This window comes from Aptenodytes patagonicus, chromosome 3 (genome assembly GCF_965638725.1).
Source record: "Aptenodytes patagonicus chromosome 3, bAptPat1.pri.cur, whole genome shotgun sequence".
NCBI classification, from domain to species: domain Eukaryota; kingdom Metazoa; phylum Chordata; class Aves; order Sphenisciformes; family Spheniscidae; genus Aptenodytes; species Aptenodytes patagonicus.
In genome coordinates, this window is record NC_134951.1 from 4,538,001 (window position 1) to 4,559,132 (window position 21,132).

At 47.2% G+C, this 21,132-nt stretch overlaps 1 protein-coding gene across 4 annotated transcripts; it reads right to left on the minus strand.

Annotated features, from left to right (window-relative positions):
* Positions 1-632: 632 nt before the first annotated feature.
* On the minus strand, positions 633-19,858 carry EFHC1 (EF-hand domain containing 1). 4 transcript variants are annotated; one of them, XM_076332597.1, is made up of 11 exons: positions 19,785-19,858; positions 13,309-13,527; positions 11,427-11,687; positions 9,451-9,600; positions 7,827-8,019; positions 7,284-7,504; positions 6,346-6,486; positions 4,916-5,129; positions 4,133-4,280; positions 3,077-3,293; positions 633-1,256 (listed from the first exon to the last, which is right to left on the minus strand). In XM_076332597.1, exons 1-11 carry the CDS (start codon positions 19,845-19,847, stop codon positions 1,185-1,187), a joined length of 1,899 nt encoding a protein of 632 aa, XP_076188712.1. In that variant the 5' UTR covers positions 19,848-19,858; the 3' UTR covers positions 633-1,184. The 4 variants fall into 4 exon arrangements, with proteins under 4 accessions (XP_076188712.1, XP_076188711.1, XP_076188713.1 ...); XM_076332596.1 differs by having other exon boundaries at positions 11,427-11,714; XM_076332598.1 differs by lacking the exon at positions 19,785-19,858 and adding an exon at positions 16,561-16,612 and having other exon boundaries at positions 11,427-11,714.
* Positions 19,859-21,132: the final 1,274 nt, after the last annotated feature.

A 21,132-nucleotide genomic window follows, 5' to 3' on the forward strand; every position in this document is an offset into this window, starting at 1 on the left:
GAGAGCTGTAGCGATTCTGGGTCGGAGTGAGCAGCAGCACAAAACGGGCCCAGAAGGGAAGAGCGGTGACCTTTCCGAACAGGCAGGAGGGAGCTGTCATGTGGAGACTCTCAGCCGTCTGAGGGGAAGTGGGAATCCACAGCACAAAAGCTGATTTAAATAAGCATTTTGTTCCAAAGAGCTTTGTTCTCTACTGCGTGCATGATAGCCGCCTTTCATATGCGCTCGATGGCGATACCTGGCAGGTGTTCCTCTGGGGTGAGAAGGTCCCTGCCACGTTTACCTTCACGGAGAGATGACCCATGTGACTCTAAGTGGAGCACAAGTGTCATAACTCTATTGCTATGTCAACTGCTAGTTCTCCCTTTTCATTGGACAACCTGCCTGTTAAGATGACAGGTTGCATAAGATGGGTTTAGATAGTATCTCAGTCCTAAAACCATTCTCCCAACCTTTTGTTAAAAAATGCAAAGCTGCTGTCAGCAGATTTGTGTACAGATACCTGCTATCTGTACACATACGTTTAGCTATGTGAGAGCTAAACCCACCACTCCGTTTCAAGTAAACCCAGCATCACAGTTTTGCGGGGTTTTTTCCCCTCACTTTAATCCGTAGGTATTCCAGCCATGAGGTACTTTTATTTAAAGCAGATTTATTAACACTTTTATAGCAGCCATGCATGACTTGCTTACATTCAGACTAGCAAGCGTGAGTTTATCGTGGTCCATGGCAGGGCTCTTAGATCTTCTTGCAATGCAAATAACAATTTAAACTGGCAGTCTTCGCTGCTTGAAGGTGAAAGGCCCCTTTCTAGAGTGGTTATCACTCCAGGCTTTAGAGAGCTTTACCTCTAGCAAGCCATGCTGTGCTGTATTAAAAAGCTGAGAGATCAACAGGAGAACCTGGCTTTGGTTCTCCAGTTTTTTCTCATGTGAGTTTCATTTCAATATCCAGCAGCTGTGAGGTTGAGTTTGGTGGTAGCTTAAAGGGCAGGGAGAGGTTTGGAAGGAAAAAAAGTGTTAACAAAGTGAGGGTGAAATTAGTTGGCTCTAGTGAGAAGGGAAGGGAGAGAGTGAGTGAAGCAAGGATGAAGACTAGAGCATCCTTTTTGAAGTATGATGTCTTAAAGTCAACTCAGCTAAGAATTTTATTGCTGGTCTTGTTCTTCGGCTTCTGGGGGAAGGTCACAAGGGGAAGGCTCTAAGGAAGTCACGGTAGTTTATTTTGTCTTCTCCACAAGAACATAGGTCAATCAGCTGGGGGGAAAAAAAAAACAACAAACAACATAAGGAGTTGGAAGAAGCTGCAAATTTGTTTTTTTAGGGGAAAGTGCCCAGAGATATTCCTTGTGTGACAGAGCAGAAGATCTTATTCCCCTGTGTGGAAGAGCCTACCACCTTAGTAGTCCTGAATCACAGGTAACCTTGAATGCTTATAGATGACACTAATCTATGCAAGGAGAAGAGTTAAAATGTTTGAGTTTAATCCCGATTGCCTTCTAAGTCTCACCACAGTGGCAACATATCCACAAAATATAAAGTGTAGCCACAGACTGACATAGGCCACAGCAAATCTTTCAGAAACCCCACAGAAATCCCTGCCCTAAGTGGCATGGGGGCAGCGTATCTGAACAGTTACTGTTCGCTGGTGTCGCTTTGGTGTGCGCACATGGCATAAAGTGGAGGCACAGATAATTGAGCTCCGCAACAGCCCTACTAATGAGCCAGTTCTGGTATCCATCCCTGACCCTGCATTGTGTTACAGAGCTATAGCCTTTGTGTGCTTAAGGGGAAGGAAGAGGGCTTTTGTTTCTTTAATTGCATAACTAATCTCCTTCTGACACCCAGGGAGATGGAAAAAGTCTAATATCACAGTTCCTTGAAAGGATTCTTCTTCCCCTTGTCGCCTGGAGACAGATTTACCAGTCACTCTTGTGACTGGCAGCTATGCTCCTCTCCAATCCAGACAGTAGTTAACTATCTGCCATATGTTTAATTTATAGCACTGCCACACTTCTGAGGGCTCTGGGCACACTCTTATTAAGATTTCAAGAGAGAAGAGGGATGCTTTTAGTGTATTAGGTCCTAGATGGGGATTCAAACATGGGGGTTTAGCCTCAATTGTCACAGGTTCCCCACATGCTCTTGGGCATGTCACTTCATCTCCTATTCTCAGAGTGGAAGCAGGAAGGACTGTCACCACATCATTGTAAATTCCTCAGGGCAGAGTGCTCTCCGATGAACTCTAGTACAGCAAAGCCCTGGCTGCTGGTTAAAGGCCTTTATTCAGTGCGCTTTCAGAGACATAAATACCCTGCCTGTGCACCTTTCTAACCACAGCTGTGATGCTCACGGTTGGCTGGTTTAGAAAATGGGTTTTTTTTAGCAAGGGCAATACTCCCTCTGGTTTCTAGATTTCTTTAAACTCTGAGTCTGCCTTTATTGGCCACTAATCTACTGCATATCACATTATGCTAAGAAAGCATCCTTGCCAGTCATATTCCTGAAAGGATCCTCCATCCCTGCTGCATGAATTTTTCTCTTCAGTTTCCCTCACATTTTCTGCTTGGCAGACTGTGATCTCCATGTGCTGTTGCTCATAGCACCCAGCAAGCCTATGTTTTAGTTGTGTTAACCAAGTGGTTATGATTGTAATGATTTTTTTGTTTTGTTTTGTTTTGTTTTTTTCTGGTACAATACTTAGTTCTCAAATCTTCAATTCAGTTGCTGTTAAATTCAGAATGCATCTAAGCTTTCCTAAGGCTCATTCCCTAAGCACCTCAGTGTCATCTCTACTCAAGCCCAGCTGTGCTTAAGTCATGACAGACACTCAGTAGCTCTGCAGTAGCCTCACTTAGAGGACAGCAATTACTATCTCCTCCTTTAAGAGACAGGCTCAGTCCAACAGCTCAGAGGCCCTTCTTAATTGGGACTCTCTTGCCCTCTTCTTGAAACTGTTCCCCTTTGTAGGGTAGAGCGGCTGTTGGTCTCGCCTGGCTAGGGTTGGTTTGTAGAAGAGCTCTTTTGAAGAGCTATAGGAGAGGAATTCAATATGCACAGCACCCCTTCCTTCTGACCTTGTTAACCAGGAAGGAGTTGGTCGGCACACTCAAGCTGTCGCAAAGGGCTAAAAATTTTGCTTTGTCCAGAATGCCAGAGCCATCCTTGTCACACTGAAGAAACGCCTCCCGAATGCTCTTGTTGTTCAAGTACTTATGGAGCTTCAGCTCTTCCTGAACCTGCACAATTAATTCATCCATTTCCTGGTCGCTGGTCCCAAGCATGGGGATGTCACTGCAGAAGAAAGGAAGAACGGGACTTCATGTAAAAGCTACTTCTGGCAGCCTTACCGTGACACTTGTGTGCTGGCTGCCCACCATGGCTGGCCAGACTGTATTTCTGAGAACACAGCAGGCTTCTGGGGTTCTTGGTTTTTATGGCAAGCTCATCTCAGCTTGCACTTGGAGACGAAGCTCAGTCTTGATCTTGGAGCATTAGGTAAACTATTTTCCCTTTGCAGGACGTTTTCCCCATGCACCTTTTGTCTGCAAATGCTCTGGGACAAGGAGCGTTTCCTTGTGCGCTCCATACCGTTCCAGGAACTGCATACAACTCTAGTTTCAACCAGAGCCCCTGAACTACCATGATACTAACTGACTCCAAAGTGTGTTGTGAGGTAATGGGGTTGTTACTGGGCTACAGAAAATGGGTCCAGACAGCTAAAAAAAGAGGATGTAGTCTAGGCTCTGACAGGCTGATAAGCACAGCCAGAGCAAATGAAAAAAAAGACTCCACCAACTCTCTGCTGAGCCTGCAACCATCTAGTAGCTCATGCAGATACTGTTAGCAGCATCTGCTACAGTTAACTGCTGTCTTATGGGAAAAGATGACTGTGTCCATTTAGCTGAAAGTATCTCTGCTGCTGAGCCAGAGCTGTCCCGTAAGGTTTTTGGGTCAGCAGCAGCCACAACATTACACTGTACACACTTGACCCGCTCTGTATGTGCCCAGACACAGGCTCTTGGAGCTGAATAATCAGCCGAGCAGCCATTAGACGCAGGCTGGAGCCCTTGGAGGCTGCTGGAAATGCCTGAGTCTTATTTAGGTCCACAACGCCATCCTTTGAAGCCTACCTTTTGGCCGTCTCCTTTACCACCTGCCGTGGGCGAAAGTGATCCCTCAGGGACTGCAGTGTTGCCGTGGGGAAACTCTCTGCATTGCTCTCCATATAATTAAGCACGTATTCATCAGCGTCAGTGATAACAAACCTGTGGCCAAACACTGGGGAAGAGGCATTAAAGAAAGCAGTGTTACTTGCCTTTCAGCATGGGTAAGTCACTTCATCATCCAGAAGAGAGCATGGTTTCTCTCTTGTGGCTGGGCTCAGGTTTGAGCAAGCTCTGCTATTTGTTTCAGTCCTTCAACTGAGAAGGGTTTCACTGACTCAAAGGGTGTTTTGCTGCAAGAAAAGCAGCTGCTGAGAGCAAAGGCCCCGTGCTTGGGCCTACAACGACTCCCTCCATTAGCACTGGTGTGTTTCTAGTATTTCCGTATTACATTTCTTTTCCTTACAGGATAGATTTTTCCTTACAGGATAGGCCTTTGCTACTGGAAGTCATCTGGCACAGCTTTAACCCTGTGAACCCTGGCAGGTCCCAAAACGTAAACTGAACACACACTATGGAGAACGCAGCTTTTTCCCTAATTATGTCAAAGGTCCAAACATTGACAGTAACAGAGTTATATCAATGTACTCCAGCTGATGATCTGGAAACTCAAATGTGATGAGAGCCAGAAGGAACAGATCTTTCAAGTGAAGGAAGGTATATTGCACTGTCCATGCAATAAATGACATATCAGAGCAGGCACTGAAGACCAAAGCTCAAAGAGTATTATCAATCCAGACTGGATTTTACCTTCAATTGTAGAACCAATGGTGAGGTCAGAGGGCTCATAATACATGACATTCTCTGTAGTAGAGCCTGGTTTGGCGACTCTGGTCTTTCCTAAGTATTTGCCTCCAATGATGCCAGAGTTACGGACTGGGGGTTCATAGATGCTGATCATGTCATTGGAGAGGAAATAAGAGAGGATGAAACGACGCTTTCTGTCCTCGGGGTTTGGTGATTCCTAGAGAAAAGGTAGTGGCTTTGGAAAAGAACATTTGAACCAGGTTTTTCTTTCCTGGGGTGCTTAGGAGTACCTAGTAACCCACTCATAAGCACCCAGAGTTCAGAGCTTTTTTTAATAGCCGACTAAACAAAGCGCTTGATGTAGGCCAAAGGCTACAGATATGCTGACATAGCATAACAAAGCCCTAGACAGCATTAACTATCTGAATTTCAAAGGTTACTTGCTCTAGTCAGGCTAACAGAAGCAGAATCTGGGCTGCAGTGACCAAGTATATACAGTGTTTCCACAGACTGAGTAATCCCAGAGAAAGGAATATCCTATATGGAATGATTAATCACAGAGAGAGACTGGCTGTAAAATTCAGTATTGAAGTTCTATTTTTCATTATAACGAGTGCCTGAGAGAGGTTGGAGCTCCTTCCAGCTCTTAGTCACAGGAAGACACTCCCCTGACACACCAGTAGGTTTACTTGCTTAGTTTAAAATTAAGTGGATCCGAACTCGTCAGTTGTGACCTTTAGGAACTCCTGCACAATAGGGAAAAGAAATCAGCCCTTATTCACCCTGAGCATTTGGAGAGGGCAGGCACCAGGCAGCACAGGAAATGCCATTGCTACTGCTGGACGTGCCAGAGGCTCCTTGCATAAACCAACTGTAAAGCCGGCACAAAGGCCAGGGCCTGAATGCCGTTGTCGTGGGTGGAAAGCACCGTCCCCACGGAGTCCCCGGCTTCTGCGCTGCCGCTTGGCTGCTCTGCTAGCACAGCCTCTTGCTGGCTGCTGTGGCCAGGACTAGCCTGGAGAAGGACAGGTGCTGGGAGCCAGCAGTGGAGAGACAGCAAGCTCACGCTTGTGGCAGCGGCTGAAGGCAGGCAGAGGCACAGTGCCCAGTTGCAATGCTGTTTCAGTTAGGGCCATCTGTCACGTGCTGATGTCAGTGGGATTTTTTCCATAAATGGCTGTGGTTTTGTAGCATGTCTGTTTTGTACGTTCTGGCCTTGTTTTTTTCTACCTTTGCGTGCTACTAATTGTCACAGCAAGTACACAATAACCCAACGGCATCCCCTGAGGGGCACTTGTGTTGTCTTGGCGAGCTCTTTGTTCTCACCAGCACAGAGGAGAATTTGCTGACAGCCTTGTCGGGGCAGGCTGTTCCTCCCATCCTTCTGACTCTACAACATAAGCTGGCACTATACCATCAAGGAAAGCACTTACCAGGGCCACCTGGTATCGCAGCACCTTGTGGTCATTCTCTAGCATCTTAATTACATCTTTCCTGGGAGGCTTTGGAAGCAGAGAAAAGCAGTTCTGAAGAGAGTCTTCAAGGACACCAAAACCATTATAGGGAGGAATTACCTGCATCCAGAGGAGATATCAAGCAAAACCAGCTGAAACTAAGAACAAGACAATGTTTACAAGACAGCTTATCAGAAACCGCCTGTTTGAAAAGAAATCTTCTGTCACCAGGTAGCAATAGCTGTGACATCCTGCCCAGTAGAGACACTACTAGCCTGGCCATGTGTTGGACCCCTTACTTATGGAAAATATTTAAGAGAATTAAGAAAATCTGAAATTCAGAAAGTCAGGTAATTTCTCTGAATAAAGAGACTGTGGCTATACTAATAACTAAACGTTCCTGTACACAGAAACTCAATGGTTACACTGTTAACCTAATCCCCATCATGTTTGTGGTCTAGGCCAGCTAGCTCTCCAAACCGTTCCTAGGCTCAGTTTGGGAGGTAAAAAGGGCTGTGACTGTCCCCAGTAGACAGTTTGGACTTGGCAACCCTGTTTTGGAGGGCGAGGGAGAGTTTAGTAGTATGAGTGCAGCCAGACTGTGCCAGTTGGCTTCCCGGCCAAAAACAAACCCTGACACTGTTTAATTTTCTAGTATAGACATAACCAGAGTTCTTTCTATCACTATTAGCAACTGCTTTGTCCTTTACAGTATTAGAAATCAACAGTTTCAGAGGACTTTCATTTTTATATCAATTATGACCATTCTTGCCTTGTCTTTTTCAAGTTAGTTGCTCTTTTCTTTAAGCTGAACTTTTTTACTATAGGTTCTTACTAAGCTGAACCTATACTTTACTATAAAAGCTTATACCGACTGCTTCCTTCCCTCCCTTCCTTTGAGAAATTGTTTGCAGTACCTGTGGAACTTCCTCAAGTGGTTTCTTCTTTATTTCCACTGGCTGGAAGTCTGTGATGCCAAATTTGTCACGATAGAAGTTTCGTGTGAACTCATCACAATCATAGATGAAGAAGGTGCGTCCAAGGAGGGTGGTAGATTTGCCGACAGCAAAATCTTTAGCTGTGTACCACTCAAGTACCTCCTGATCAGAGATCTCTAGCACACAGCTTGGGAAGGTCTCTAGGGACAAGAGAGCAAAAGGAAAAATAAATCGATCAGGAGGTACTTGAGTTAACATTTCCTAGTGAAAAGGGATACAAAAGCAAGCTGTTTAAATAGCTCCAGGGAGCTGTTGCTACTGCTGTCCTGCCACTGTTTCCCAAAAGATAAAGAATTTAGCGATCATTTAAAGAACTTTTCTTTGGCCAAAACCCGATGACACTTGGAGCGTTCTCAGCAAAAATTCTGCAGACTCGGTGTACCTCTGACACAGCCACCACATATGTGTCTACCCACCAAGGCACTTTAGCACAGACAGATGTGCTGGCCAATCTAAACTTACTTTTCTTGTCCACAAAGGTTTTGGGCAAGCGTTGACGTTTTATCAGTATTGGGAATGGGTCTCTACCATCATTTTGCTTGTAGACTTCCCGAACCTCCACTGTGTCATCTGCCAAGTAGTAATGGATGATGTAAGGCCGATTCTCACCAAAGATGCTGTCAGTGTCATCCCACATGGCGTAGAAGCGAAGGACCTGGGGTGGAGAAAAAACAGGCAGAGAAGACAAACATGGATTACAATTACTAATGCTTTGTCCAAAGGAAGTGGGTTGAAACGGGTTGGGTGATTGGAGGCATCTCAGCAATCTTCTCTGCCAGGTACAGAAGAACCAAGCCCTTATACTGTGGGTACTGGGATGAATTGGCTGCTGAGGCAGCAGTGGGAAGGGCAGCAGGGGCCTGGAGAGCTGGACAGGCCTGGCTTACCTTGACAGCAGCAAGTGAGAAAGAAAAGAAGAAATTTAGTTCAAGAAGCATGAGGAAAAATGGGGGTGGGGGTGTGATTAAAAAGTAGCAGAAATAATTGCCCAGGAATGAGTAGGGAAGTAGTCCTAAGGGAAGTGATTTTTATAATGAAACTTAACACAGCAAGACAGAATCTTGTTTTGACTCTTAAACCTCTTAGAGGTTTCATGGCCAATTCTTTACTACCCTCATGCTGAGGAAGGCAGAGGGGAAGGCACTTGGCAGTCCCGAGGAGGCTACATTCACTGCAGACCCCATCTTATTTCTGCCTAGTGGAAATACCATCTTTTAATGCCACAGAAACCAAACTCTTCGCACTGCAATGCTCAAGAGTTCCCCAAGGTACAGCTCCTAAACAGGCAACCCAATAGCCATTGCAGGCAGAGTTGGCCCAGCGCAGACTTGAGTCACTAAAGCTAAACTGGCAGTAAAATGGCAGGCGTGGCCCAGCTTGCATCCACACAGCAAAACTGTCTGCTCCCCTCAAAACAGGGTGACCATGTCCAAAATGGCAACTGGATATGATCCTGGCCTGTGCTAATACCTAGCTGATGGCCAGGAACTGTTTGATTTATAGCTGGCCAGGGACAATATGCAGAACTCGGGTCATGTCCTGTCTCTGTTTTATTTTCTGTTACAGATGTAGTCTATAGGGTTTCTTACATTGTTGCTAGATGAAAAGAAGAAGATCCAGAGGAGCAGGGAAGAGAGTGTTAGTCAACTGTGTGCACAGGGGGAATTCAGTCAGAGCAAGTGGCATTTGTGTTTGTCTGAAATTGTCCACTCTGGCACCTGGCATCACTGTTTTGGGGGAAGAGAGGAGTGGATGCAGCACACCCATTCATATTAGAACTGCATCTGGCCCTATCGGCTAACTTCCCGAGGCAGGTGGCTTATCTCACCCTAACAGAAAGCAAGAGAGAGATGGAGGATCTAGAGCATAGGCTCTGCAATCCAAAGAGAAGCTGTTCACAGGGCACAAAGCCCAGTAAAAAGATAAAAAAATTTGTTTTTTACTAAAGCCAAGAAAGGAGCAAAACTGGAGTCTGTTCAGTGGACTGAGATTTTTTAGAATGAGTAAGGTTGTAGACACTCACAAAACTCGGGATTCAATAACACATATAGTCTGTAATGTGGGTGATCACTACCAGCTCTCTCACCTGCTTGTCGTAAGTCAGAAACTGTTTGAATTGGTCGAAATCTGATGGTGTGACGTACTTGTGCATAGGCATCCGACGCAGTTCTGTGTAAGGATCAAAAACCATTTTCTCTGGAGGGTTCAGTTCAATTCCTTGGCTCTCCAGGAACACCTGGAGATGGAACACCATCTAAGGTATTAATGCTGCCGTGAGTTCTGAAGGTAAGAGGTAACTAGAGATTACAGATGGGCTGAGATGAGTGTTGTCAGAACACTGCAAGTTCATTCCTCACAGACCACCAGGTTCCAGGAGTATTAGTCCTACTGCATTAGCAAATACAATAGAAGATGACCAAGGTGTTTCTGTTTAAGCTGCTTCTTAGCTTTGCTTGCCCTTTAATTACTCAGGGCAGTCCTGTCCTCAACATCCCAATTCAGATTTTACTTGACCACAGTTTTCCTCGGCCTTAGGGCTTTAAATGGAGGATAACCGTCAGTCGGTCTCTTTTATGTAAATGAAAAAAATTAAATTAGTGCATAACCGCGGATGTAGTTAGTCAGAATTTGCAAATCTAGGGCTCCTCAATGTGTCAGACAGTGGAAGTTAGTGTTACCCACACTAGGCCCACCAAGGCCCTTCGGGCCATGAGGATATGTGCCAGAGTGGCAGCTTCAGTCCATCTTTCAGGAGGAGTACTTTTGCCACAGAAAGAGAACAATCTGTTTGTTTATAAAGACATTTTTTGCTTGCCTTGGATGCATCAACAAACTCTAGGGTGTTACTTGTGTACTCACATCAGTCACCCAAAACAATTTCTGAAGTCAATGGACTTCTTCCCTTTTTGGCCTTGGGAAGTGGCCCATGAAAACATTCAGCCCAGGAAGCACCTATGCAAACATCTCCAACAGGCACGTGCGATCACCCTGAAGACTCACAAAGCAGGTTCACACTTTCAGACTCACTATTTTCTGGTCTGGAGGATGCCAGTTAATGATAAATAGACTAGTGGCCTTGAGATGTAGACCCACGTAGCTCATTTCATGTTTTCCATCAACCAGCCAACATTTACATGAGAACCAGCTCTTCATCTGATGCGAACTGACTTTAACAGTCATCCAGTTCCAGCAGAGCTGGACTCCCATGTTCTCAACAGCCACGTATATACCAATATATTATACATGCTTGGGAACATTCCTGGGCACTGAGGCCAACTGGCCAGGAACAGCCTGCGTCTAAACTCTCTCATCCTCCAGGACAGGTTGGCTGCACGTAACTCACCTACTGGGAATGGTCCCTGGAGCATTCTAACTCCTGGACTGCTCCTGGGATTTGCTTGGAAGAATAGTAGTTGACCAAGGCTGAGATTATACTGGGGACAATCTAACAGGATACCATTATACTGGTATTTGTTATTATTTGTTATTGGGTTGTTATTATTTCATTTACTGGTACAGAAATAGCCAGGAATAGAAAAGCAGGCAATGAGTAAGCTCTCTTAGAAAGGTCCGTTCATACCATGATTCTCAACCCACGGATCATGACTGCTTTTCTGGTTTGGCTGTAGATGGGTGCAGAGTTACTGACTGCACTCCTTTCTCCTACTCTTAACAGAAGAGTATTAAGTCAGAAAAGAGTTAGGATCAGTAATTTTCCTCTCACATATGCACAATGTATCATCTGGACTCTAAGCAGTCAAACTGTTGTACACACAGAAATGAACTTAGAATTGGTACTGTAAGGAGAGGTCCTGAGGACAAAGGATGGACTCCCATCAGCCCTGGGGCAAAAATACTGAGCAATTAATATGCCCTCAGCAAATATCATACCTTGAACTCCCCGTTGATCTGAAGAAAGAAGTCTTCACAAAAAGCAAAATGAAAGATTGCAAGCAACCTCATTCTGAAAGCTACAGATGCAGACTACTGGACTGTAACAGGTCTGGCCACCCGTAATTCCCGGGATTCTCTGTGTCAGTGTTCTCGGTACAAGCAACACACCTGTGTGAATGGGTCACAGTCGACTATGCGGTACATCCTGCCATACATAGTGATGTTCATGCCCCGATTCAGATCTTTCCAGTGGTAATGATCCCCACAGTCATTCTTGGGCACCCGGTGGCGTCTGATAAGTTTGCCTTGAAGAAGACCAGAGTTCTGCACAACAGGCTCTATGACGGACATGCTGTCATCTTCCAAATAGTAATAGATAGCCACTTGGCGGATCCGGTAACGCTCTTCTGCGGAGAGAGGAACATCTTCCTGGAAATAGGCATCAAACTTCAAAATCTGCCAAAGGGGCAATATCCCAAAGGGAGAAAGAGAGAAACAATTTGAACACCACGATTAGTCTATTAAGACAAATAATTTATTTGTAATGTGCTTTGGCAGTTCAAAGTTACTGGATTGTGATCTATAAAATCATCAAAGCCAACTGTAGCCTAATCTGTGACTGATGGCAGAGGCATCATGAGGGCTTTTATCAAGACCTGCCTTTTACAAATTTGTTACACTTGAGACAGGTGTAAAAAATACAGCCTTTTCCCTGCTCCTGCTTGATCACCCGCTGTTTCACCTACTGCCAGGTGGTTGGTTACTGCCAGCAATCTAGTTTTCTGACATACATGACTTTCTTTACTATCGTCAGCTTTGCAGACCCCAATTTAGGGAAGCTATCAGGAGATTTTAGTAAAGAGTTCAACCACATCTGTGGATTTTAAAATCTGCATGGGTCATCTGAAGTCACATCTATTCAGCACTGACAGCAAAAGCTAATTTGTGCTGGAGAAACAAGGAGAGAAATCAGGGTGCAGAGAAAATGCACCCTGCCAAAAGCCAGGCAATCACAGTTCTGTGCTTGGCAGAAGTATGAGGAATATCCCCTCCAAGATCATTCATTGCCCCTAAGAGGATGTAGGTGGCCAGTCAGGCCTTGCATACCCAGCCTACATCAACCCAGAGGCCTAGGTAATTAAGTGATGATAAAGCCAGCAAGTTGCCACCAGCCAGCAAAAGTGCTTCAAAAGGGACCGTGACTTCCCCCAGCAGCACTGGGGCCTCTGCCGCTACTCTGGCTTGAATGGAGGGGCAGAGAAGTATCTGACAGCTTAAATGGCAACATCTACATTACTCTGAAGGAATAGCCTCAGCAATTAACACAGCACATCTGTCCCCCAGCCTGTCTCACGGATGGGCTGAGGGTTGGCTGCAGACTGCCTTTCCAGGCCTGCCTGGCAGCGTGCAAACCCCTGCACGTGCTCAGGTCTGCCGAGCCTTGCACCCTCTGCAGCAACTGCTCTGTCCGTGGCTGCGGCTGCGCTCGCCAGCTTGCAGTCCGCGCCACTGGCGCATTTAAAATCAGGGGTCAGCTCAGGACTGCTCCAAGCAGACACATAGCCACCTCCTAGTCTGATACACCAAGATATAACGCAGGAAGTACTAATGGAGCAGTACAGGCTGTAACACGCTGTGGTGACAAACACAAGCATAAATAGATCACAGTTAAACAGTCTAACAGGGTCCCCGTTGCAGACTGTCTTTTACAGTTTAAGCTCAGTTACAATCTCAATATAGCTTTGGAAACACAGAAGGCCAGGCTGTGGTTTACAGGGCATTGGTTATAAACTGAAGCTTTTCAGAGTTAATCAAACTTCTTTTCCAACGCCTGCTGGAAATGCTCTAGCGTAACTTGTGTCTTACATCGTTTACGTATTATAATCCTCCTCCCGAGTAAAGAAAGCCTCTTTCAGTCTGAGGTTCAGCTGTCTCTGACTAAGGGCTATGGCATCTGAAAACTGCTGTACACTGTCCCGTGAACCCTAGAGCTGACTGTTTATGTCTCCAAACTTGGCCAGCGATATTCCTGGAATAAGCTTCTTTATACCTTTTTGTCAAAAGCCACGTGTGCTGGAATGAAGCCTGAAGGTGGGGCCTGCTTGGCTTGCCTATAGGTCAGCATGGGTCTCTTGGATAATTCGTCTAATTCAGCTTGAGAAAGCTGATTCACATATAGTCGTTCCCCGCCGATCCCCGCTGTTGGCAGCCGAGAAAAGGCAAATCCATTTTTGTAGCCCAGTGTCTGGGACCGATGAAAAGATGTTTTCTGTGGAAGGAAATCCAGCTGTTAAAATATCTACTTAGTAGATATGGCTACTGAAAGCACAGAAAAACAGTAAAAGCATGTAATATCCAGAATGCCCCCCCAGCATTTTATTACAACCTACTGCAGCAGTTATTTACAATCAGATTTTACACTTAGATCAAGAAGGCTGAAAAAACAGTAAGTGGCTGGAGGAACAAAGCATCAGAGCGAACTGAAATCCTAGCACTGGCACAGACTCCCCAAGAGCTTAAATCACTTAATTTCCCTATTGCCACCATTCTCAGTGCCTAGAATGGGGTGACAGCACTTCATCTGCCCTAGTATTTCTTTCACAAACTCTCTGTTCCCTACTCCGTGTTACGGCAGTACAGAGCACCATGGGACCTCACTCTGTTACTGCTTTACGGTGCTCCCTTGACTATCACACCTTGTGTACCCTCTGTGTTTTCCATCGCTATTTATTTTGTTAACCCTCCTCTGCGGATGATATTCACAGGATTTTCTTCACTGGGCTAAATCAAGGTGTGTCATGCTCACAGAACTGCAATTACGAAACGTACCAAAGCACATTAGCTGTTTCACCACCTCTCTCCACAGTCCATGCAAGGGTCACACATTAAATAACCGCAACCACAGTGTAAGGCCTTATAGCAGATTAGTGAGAAGCCTGGTAAGACGAGGAGAATTCTATCTTTGTGAGCACTGTATAATGTTGGCTATAGGATTCACCTGTTATTTTTTGCTTTGCTGGTTTAAACTTGGTTTTGAGCTTCTTCAATCCTTTCACCTGTCTTTGCTATCTGCCTCACGCCAGCTACTGAGCCATTTTTCAAGCTAAATAATTATCCAGATGGCACAGGAAGGTCCCTGCTTTGCTTAAGGACACACAACAAGAAAATGTCAGAGCTGTGAATCGGACCTGATCTCTGTCAGCCCATTCCTGTTCTTCACTACTGAAGATCAGGATCAGACTTGAGTGACACCAAGCTACTCGACTCATCGTACAGTCCACCACGCCTGGTACCTCACCTGCAATCTGGGAAGCATTTGAAATAACACGTGCCTGGCCAGTCCCACTGGGCTTTCAACACTTAATGCTCCAGAGAAAGCAGGAGAAATTGTGAGTCCCTGATAATAAAATCCCTGACTTTACTTTGACTTCTGCCAAGTAAAACAGAGTTGTATGCATTTCTGGCACTGAAGGAACAAGCTTCAGCTCCTTTTCCAGACCCAGACTTACAATCAGTCCAACCTCAGGCATGTGAACCATTTCTTCTCCACCCCCTCCCTCACCCCTCATGGTTAAGCCTCTAATCTTATTTATACCTTCAAGGCCCCGCTTGAATTTCACATAATTGCCTGTTTTCTCTTTAAACTGGTACTTACGAATCTTGCAATGCTGTGGACACAGCAGTTAGGAAAACAGGTTCAGGTGAAAACAAAAGAGCTTACTGAAGACATGTTAACAGAATGTCTTATAAACATTAGCCCTGCCACAGAACTGCCATTTCCTTCTGTCAAATAAATACCAAGGGAAAGCTGCGGGAAAAATATTCAAGGAAAACCAGGATGTTTGTCTTTAAATTGGGCAATATCAGTGTTTGTCAGAAGTGCGCAGGTTTTTAAGGGCCCACAGTTGCCTAAACAAAACACCTCATAAATTCATACGACTCCCAAAGTCGATAGGCTCTCCCAAGTGAGCATGGATGCCAGATAACATCTCACAGTATCAGGTGACTAATGTAAATTTAAAAGGGGAAACCCAGAATGTAGACTGCTAATCTCAGTTGCTGCCAGTCCATTTCAGAGGAAATTCCACTGAATTAAGTCCTTCTTTTTGCCAAGTCTATAACGCTTCATACAAACGCCGTTCCCCCTCCGTGTCTCTGTTCCTCTGTCACATGAGCACTAAGCAATAACAATACTATCTTATTTGAACACAGAGGTTTTCTTCAGCACGTCTCAGCATTCACTTGGGAAACAAGTATCGCGATGCCCATTTTATAGATCGGAAAATTGAGGCAAAGTGAGTTGATAGCACCAACTAGGGCTCATCCTGAGGAACACTGCAAAGCCATTTCTGGAGTCCAGATCTCCTTAAATCATTACCAATACTTCAAGTTACTCCAAAATAACGATCTGCTCTGCTAAGTCCCGTGGGCATTTCTTACATACACACAGCACTGTTGAAGTCAGTAGAAGCATTCACGTGACTAAAGCAGGCAGGATTTTACTGATAGAGGAAATAATATTTTGCTAGGGGTAGAAATTTTCATTGCAGATTTCTAAGACATTATAAATTATATTGAGGAAAGAATATTATTAAGCTGAGAATAATTCTGAGATAACCTTCATTACTGCACGATTAAGAGTATTCGTTATGAGTAAATTACTCCACTTACTGTTGAAGAACTCAGTCGTCACTGACTTAGAAAATAGTTTGACTGTTCATGCTGGAAGGCACCACTAAGACTGGTACAGTGACAATTTATCCTTGGGTAATCCTAATCCACACACAAGCAGAATAAAGAAAAGAGAGGGTCCTATTTCGGAAAACAGAGAAAACTGGGTTCCCACAAAAGCATCCAGAATGATCTGGACTGGGTTTACCAAAGCCCATCATGACACAGTCCTTGTCAAGAGCACATCATGTCAAGAGCACATCTGTCAAACAGGTATTAGTGACAATACCACCACTGGTCTAAGAAACATAGGACAATATCTTCCTAAGGGAGCACTAGATCCCTTCAGTGTCATTAAGATCCCTTAGAGGTTCCTCCCCACTCCATCTGAGGAGCAATCAAGAGTTATAGAAATTTCTATCACAAGAATACCTAGGAAATACTGTAGTGTCCTCTGGAAATATCAGGAGCATTGCGGTGGCAGGAGATGGAAGGGAAGCTTTCCTCCTTTGGGAGAATTAGCATATCCATTGGAACATTAAATAAGCATGAGGTCTGTGTCCTGGGAAGTAGAGAGGTTCTGGGAGTGATATGGGAAGAGCAGAGTGGGCTGACCTGCAGCGGGGCTCACCATCACTTGAGAAGACTTGCCAAAGGGTAGACTGGATTGGTAAGAGGTTCTCTCTTCTGTAGAGCACAATCTAGGGGATGTATCAGGAAGACATGGAAGTGCTTGTTCTGGAGGTGCCAGTTTTCAATGGGAATATCAAGGACAAGGAGTACTGTTCCAAGGTAAGTCTCTTTTTTTTTCTTCAGTACAGCATGTCCCATGACAAATGTTCACATGCAAGTACATGAGGTTCCTTATCCTGGAATACCAGAGCATACTGGGGCTTTGTCCTCCTGATGCTGAGGCAACTTGGATGTATTGGGAGGGAACAGGGGGAAGAAGGGGCCTCACTCAGAATACGAAGCCTTATGGAAATGGAGGAGCCTGTTCTTAAGGATATTAAGCTCCAGGGAAATGTAAGGCATGCCTTGGTCCGTCTGTACCCTACAAAAGTCTGGGAGCATTGCTTCTGAGGGAAGCAGTCAGGGTATTGGTTTCTCAAACTGACATTAGTGGCACTGAGTTGAAGTTGAGCAATGGTGTCAAGACTCAAGATATTAGTTCCCCAGGGAGAAAGAAGGGCAGAGCTGTCAGCTGCTCTGAAACAGTACTGGAAAGAACTCAGGGAGTATCAGTTCTCATCTGTGGCACTGCTTCCTCAAGAGGATATTGGAAGGATTTAGTGTTATCAGATCCTCAACGTGTGGGCCATTTGGAATGGGGAAAAGGAGAGGCTGCTTCCTCATTTAGGTATCAATTTAAATGCAGAGGATGAGGATCATAGAATCATAGAATAGTTTGGGTTGGAAGGGACCTCTAAAGGTCATCTAGTCCAACCCCCCTGCCGTGGGCAGGGACATCTGCAACTAGAGCAGGTTGCTCAGAGCCCCGTCCAACCTGACCTGGAATCTTTCCAGGGATGGGGCATCCACCACCTCTCTGGGCAACCTGTGCCAGTGCTTCACCACCCTCAGCACAAAAAATTTCTTCCTTATATCTAGTCTAAATCTACCCACTTTTAGTTTAAAGCCATTCCCCCTTGTCCTGTCGCAACAGGCCCTGCTAAAAAGTTTGCCGCCATCTTTCTTATAAGCCCCCTTTAAGTACTGAAAGGCTGCAAGAAGGTCTCCCCAAAGCCTTCTCTCCTCTAGGCTGAACAACCCCAACTCTCTCAGCCTTTCTTCACAGGAGAGGTGTTCCATCCCCCTGATCATTTTCGGGGCCCTCCTCTGGACCCGCTCCAACAGGTCCGTGTCTCTTTTATGCTGAGGGCTCCAGAGCTGGACGCAGTGCTGCAGGGGGGGTCTCAGCAGAGCAGAGCAGAGGGGCAGAATCCCCTCCCTCGACCTGCTGGCCACGCTTCTTGTGATGCAGCCCAGGATACGATTGGCCTTCTGGGCTGCGAGTGCACATTGCTGGCTCATGTCCAGCTTTTCATCCACCAGGACCCCCAAGTCCTTCTCGGCAGGGCTGCTCTCAGTCCCTTCATCCCCCAGCCTGGATTGATCCTGGGGGTCGCCCCGACCCAGGGGCAGGACCTTGCACTTGGCCTTCTTAAACCTCATGAGGTTCACACGGGCCCACTTCTCCAGCTTGTCCAGGTCCCTCTGGATGGCATCCCATCCCTCTGGCGTGTCGACCGCACCACTCAGCTTGGTGTCATCCGCAAACTTGCTGAGGGTGCACTTGATCCCACTGTCTATGTCACTGATGAAGATATTAAACAGTACCGGTCCCAATACGGACCCCTGCGGGACGCCACTCGTCACCAACCTCCATCTGGACATTGAGCCGTTGACCACTACCCTCTGGATGCGACCACCTAACTAATTCCTCACCCACCGGACAGTCCACCCATCAAATCCATCCCTCTGCAGTTTAGAGAGAAGGATGTTGTGGGGGACAGTGTCAAAGGCCTTACAGAGGTCCAGACAGACGACGTCTGTAGCCCTTCCCGTGTCCACTGATGTAGTCACTCCATCATAGAAGGCCACTAGGTTGGTCAGGCAGGACTTGCCCTTGGTGAAGCCATGCTGGCTGTCTCGAATCACCTCCCTGTCCTCCATCTGCCTTAGCATAGCTTCCAGGAGGATCTGTTCCATGATCTTCCCAGGCACAGAGGTGAGACTGACTGGCCTGTAGTTCCCCGTGTCTTCCTTTTTTCCCTTTTTAAAAATGGGGGTTATGTTTCCCCTTTTCCAGTCAGTGGGAACTTCTCCGGACTGCCACGACTTCTCAAATATGACACCACTTCTTCCAAGGAACCTGGGAGCAGCAGAGAGGATCTCACTTCCTTGGCATGATCCTGGAGGCTGTGGTGGTATCAGTTCTGTGGAGGGATACCAGTTCTCTGAAGACTATCAGGTTCTCAGGTTCCAGACCGTTAGTGCCCTATGGACTATCAAGCATTCAGTTCTCCAGGAGATATTGGGAGAGCATTTGTGGAAGCATTTGTGGAAGTATCAGATCTTTGGAGGAGGGGGTATCAGGAGAGTATTGGTTGCTCAGGAGATTGTTGCTCAGTACACCTTCAGGGTCTATCTGTCCCTCTAAGGGTGGTGGGTGGGTCCAGGACATACCCGTTTCCCTAGGTGTACAGGGATGGTTTTGAGGTTTAATTCCTAGTGGAGAACTGCTTGAGGTTGGGAAACACCAAGTCCCCTGGGGGAGAGTTCAGTGGGTATTACGTCTGCTGGGGAGCATCAAATGAGTTTACAGGGCACCAGGTCCCTTGGGGGTCACTTCACAAGGTACCAGCTCCCCTGAAGGGTGTCTGGTGAGTTTGAGGGGTAGCATGTTTCCAGGACATGGGTTCACAGGCCACCAAGTCCCCTCAGGGATATTAGGTGAATTCGGGAGGTATCAGGCCTCTTGGGGGAATTAGAGGGTTGTCTGAGGGAACAGGATGTTCCCTTGGGGCGGGTTCAGGGGGCAACATGTCCCCTGGGGGAATATTAGTTAAGTTTAGGGGTACCAGGTCTCCTGGGGAGTTAGAGGAGGGTCTGAGGGAGTACCAGGTTCCCAGGGGGTGTCTTCAAGGGGGCGCCAGGTCCCCTGGGGGAGCCGGAAAGGGTGCAGGTCACTGACGAGTCCCTGGAGGAGGTGGGGGGTGTACAGGCCCGGCTCTCAGGGAGACTCTCAGGGGGGCACCTACTAGGCCAGGCCACACCGGGCTTGGGGCTGTCCCGGGGAAATGGGGGCGGGGGGTCCCCGGGAGGCAGGGTACACCGGGCGGCTGCGCTCACCATGGGGTCCCTGAAGGCGCAGCCCGGGAGGAAGGGCAGGCCCGGCCCCGGCTCCGAGCTCATGGCGGCGGAGGCGCTCCCTCCCGGGGCTCCGGCGACGCCGTCTCCACGGCAACCGCCGGCCCGCCCAGTGCGCAGGCTCGCCGGGAGGCGCATGCGCACTGAGCGCGGCCGCGTTCCGCGCCTGCGCGGTGAGCGACGGGGAGGGGTTGCCGTAGCAACGGGAGGGCGGGAGGGCGGCCGGCGGAGCCACTCCGAGCCGCGGGGCGGGGGCCGGAGCGGCCGGGCTGCCCCCGGCAGGCTGGGAAGGGGGGGCCCAGGGCGCCCTCGTCCCCGCAGTGTGGAAAAGAAGCAGTCCCGGGAGCCGTGGAAAGCATTAATCCTCTTTTCTTACGGATTTGAGCGCGCTTCGGCCTACTCCAACACAGGCCGCCGCCATGTTCCTCCCCGCCCCCCCGCCCCGCCAGGGCCTTTCAGCATCCCACAGTGTAAACTCGGTATTGCCTCTGCCAGGCCCTCACCCCCTCGGCACAGCTGGGCTACGTCCCTGCTATTAAAATCTCTTGGCTTCCAAAACGGGTGGAAGGCCACCTTTTGGGAGTTGCCCTTGCCCTGTGCCGTGCCCAGGGAGAGGAGTAGCTGTGGAGGGCCAAATCCATATCTGGAGTGCTCAAAACATTTTAACAGAAGTGATTGTGCTGGTTTATTAGGTATGTAGTATGTATATTAGCTGCGAAATAGTGGGGTTTGTAGTATGTAGCACTGACATAGTTCCTCTCTTTCAAACACAGTTTTTATCTTTCTGAAGGAAGCAGCAAAAAGCAGCAGCGGGGGGGCCATCGAGGAAAAGGTGGTTGTGCAAAAGTCACTCCCAAACGTAAGAGATAAAAGAGAGCCAAGTCAATCACCACGGAGAAAAGAAGTTTTTTGTATGTCTGTCCCTTGGCCTCTTTATCAACAGTACACAGGCCAGGCCAGGCTGCGTTTCAAGGGCAGGCAGCAGGATCTGAGAGTTTTGTAAGCAGAAGTCAAGCAGAGAGAAATGCAGCCAGACTGTCTGTCTAAGCATGGTGTGGGAGAGAGAAGAAAGCTAGCCGGAGGGAGATAAAGAATGAGTCTGATGAACTTAGAAAGGAAAATAATAGATTGAAGGCCAAGCAGGGCTGAAAGAGCTGGGTCTGAAAGACCGCAAGCTGCTAATGCGACTGCTGACTCAGATGCAGGTGCTGGGACTGAAGCTCGCTCTCTGATTTCTCCTGCTGTGATATCCAAGCACCGTTCAGCACGTTTCCTGAACTTAGCAAGGGCCAGGGCCTTCCTCAGAGAAGGAAACTTGTCTCCATGGGCC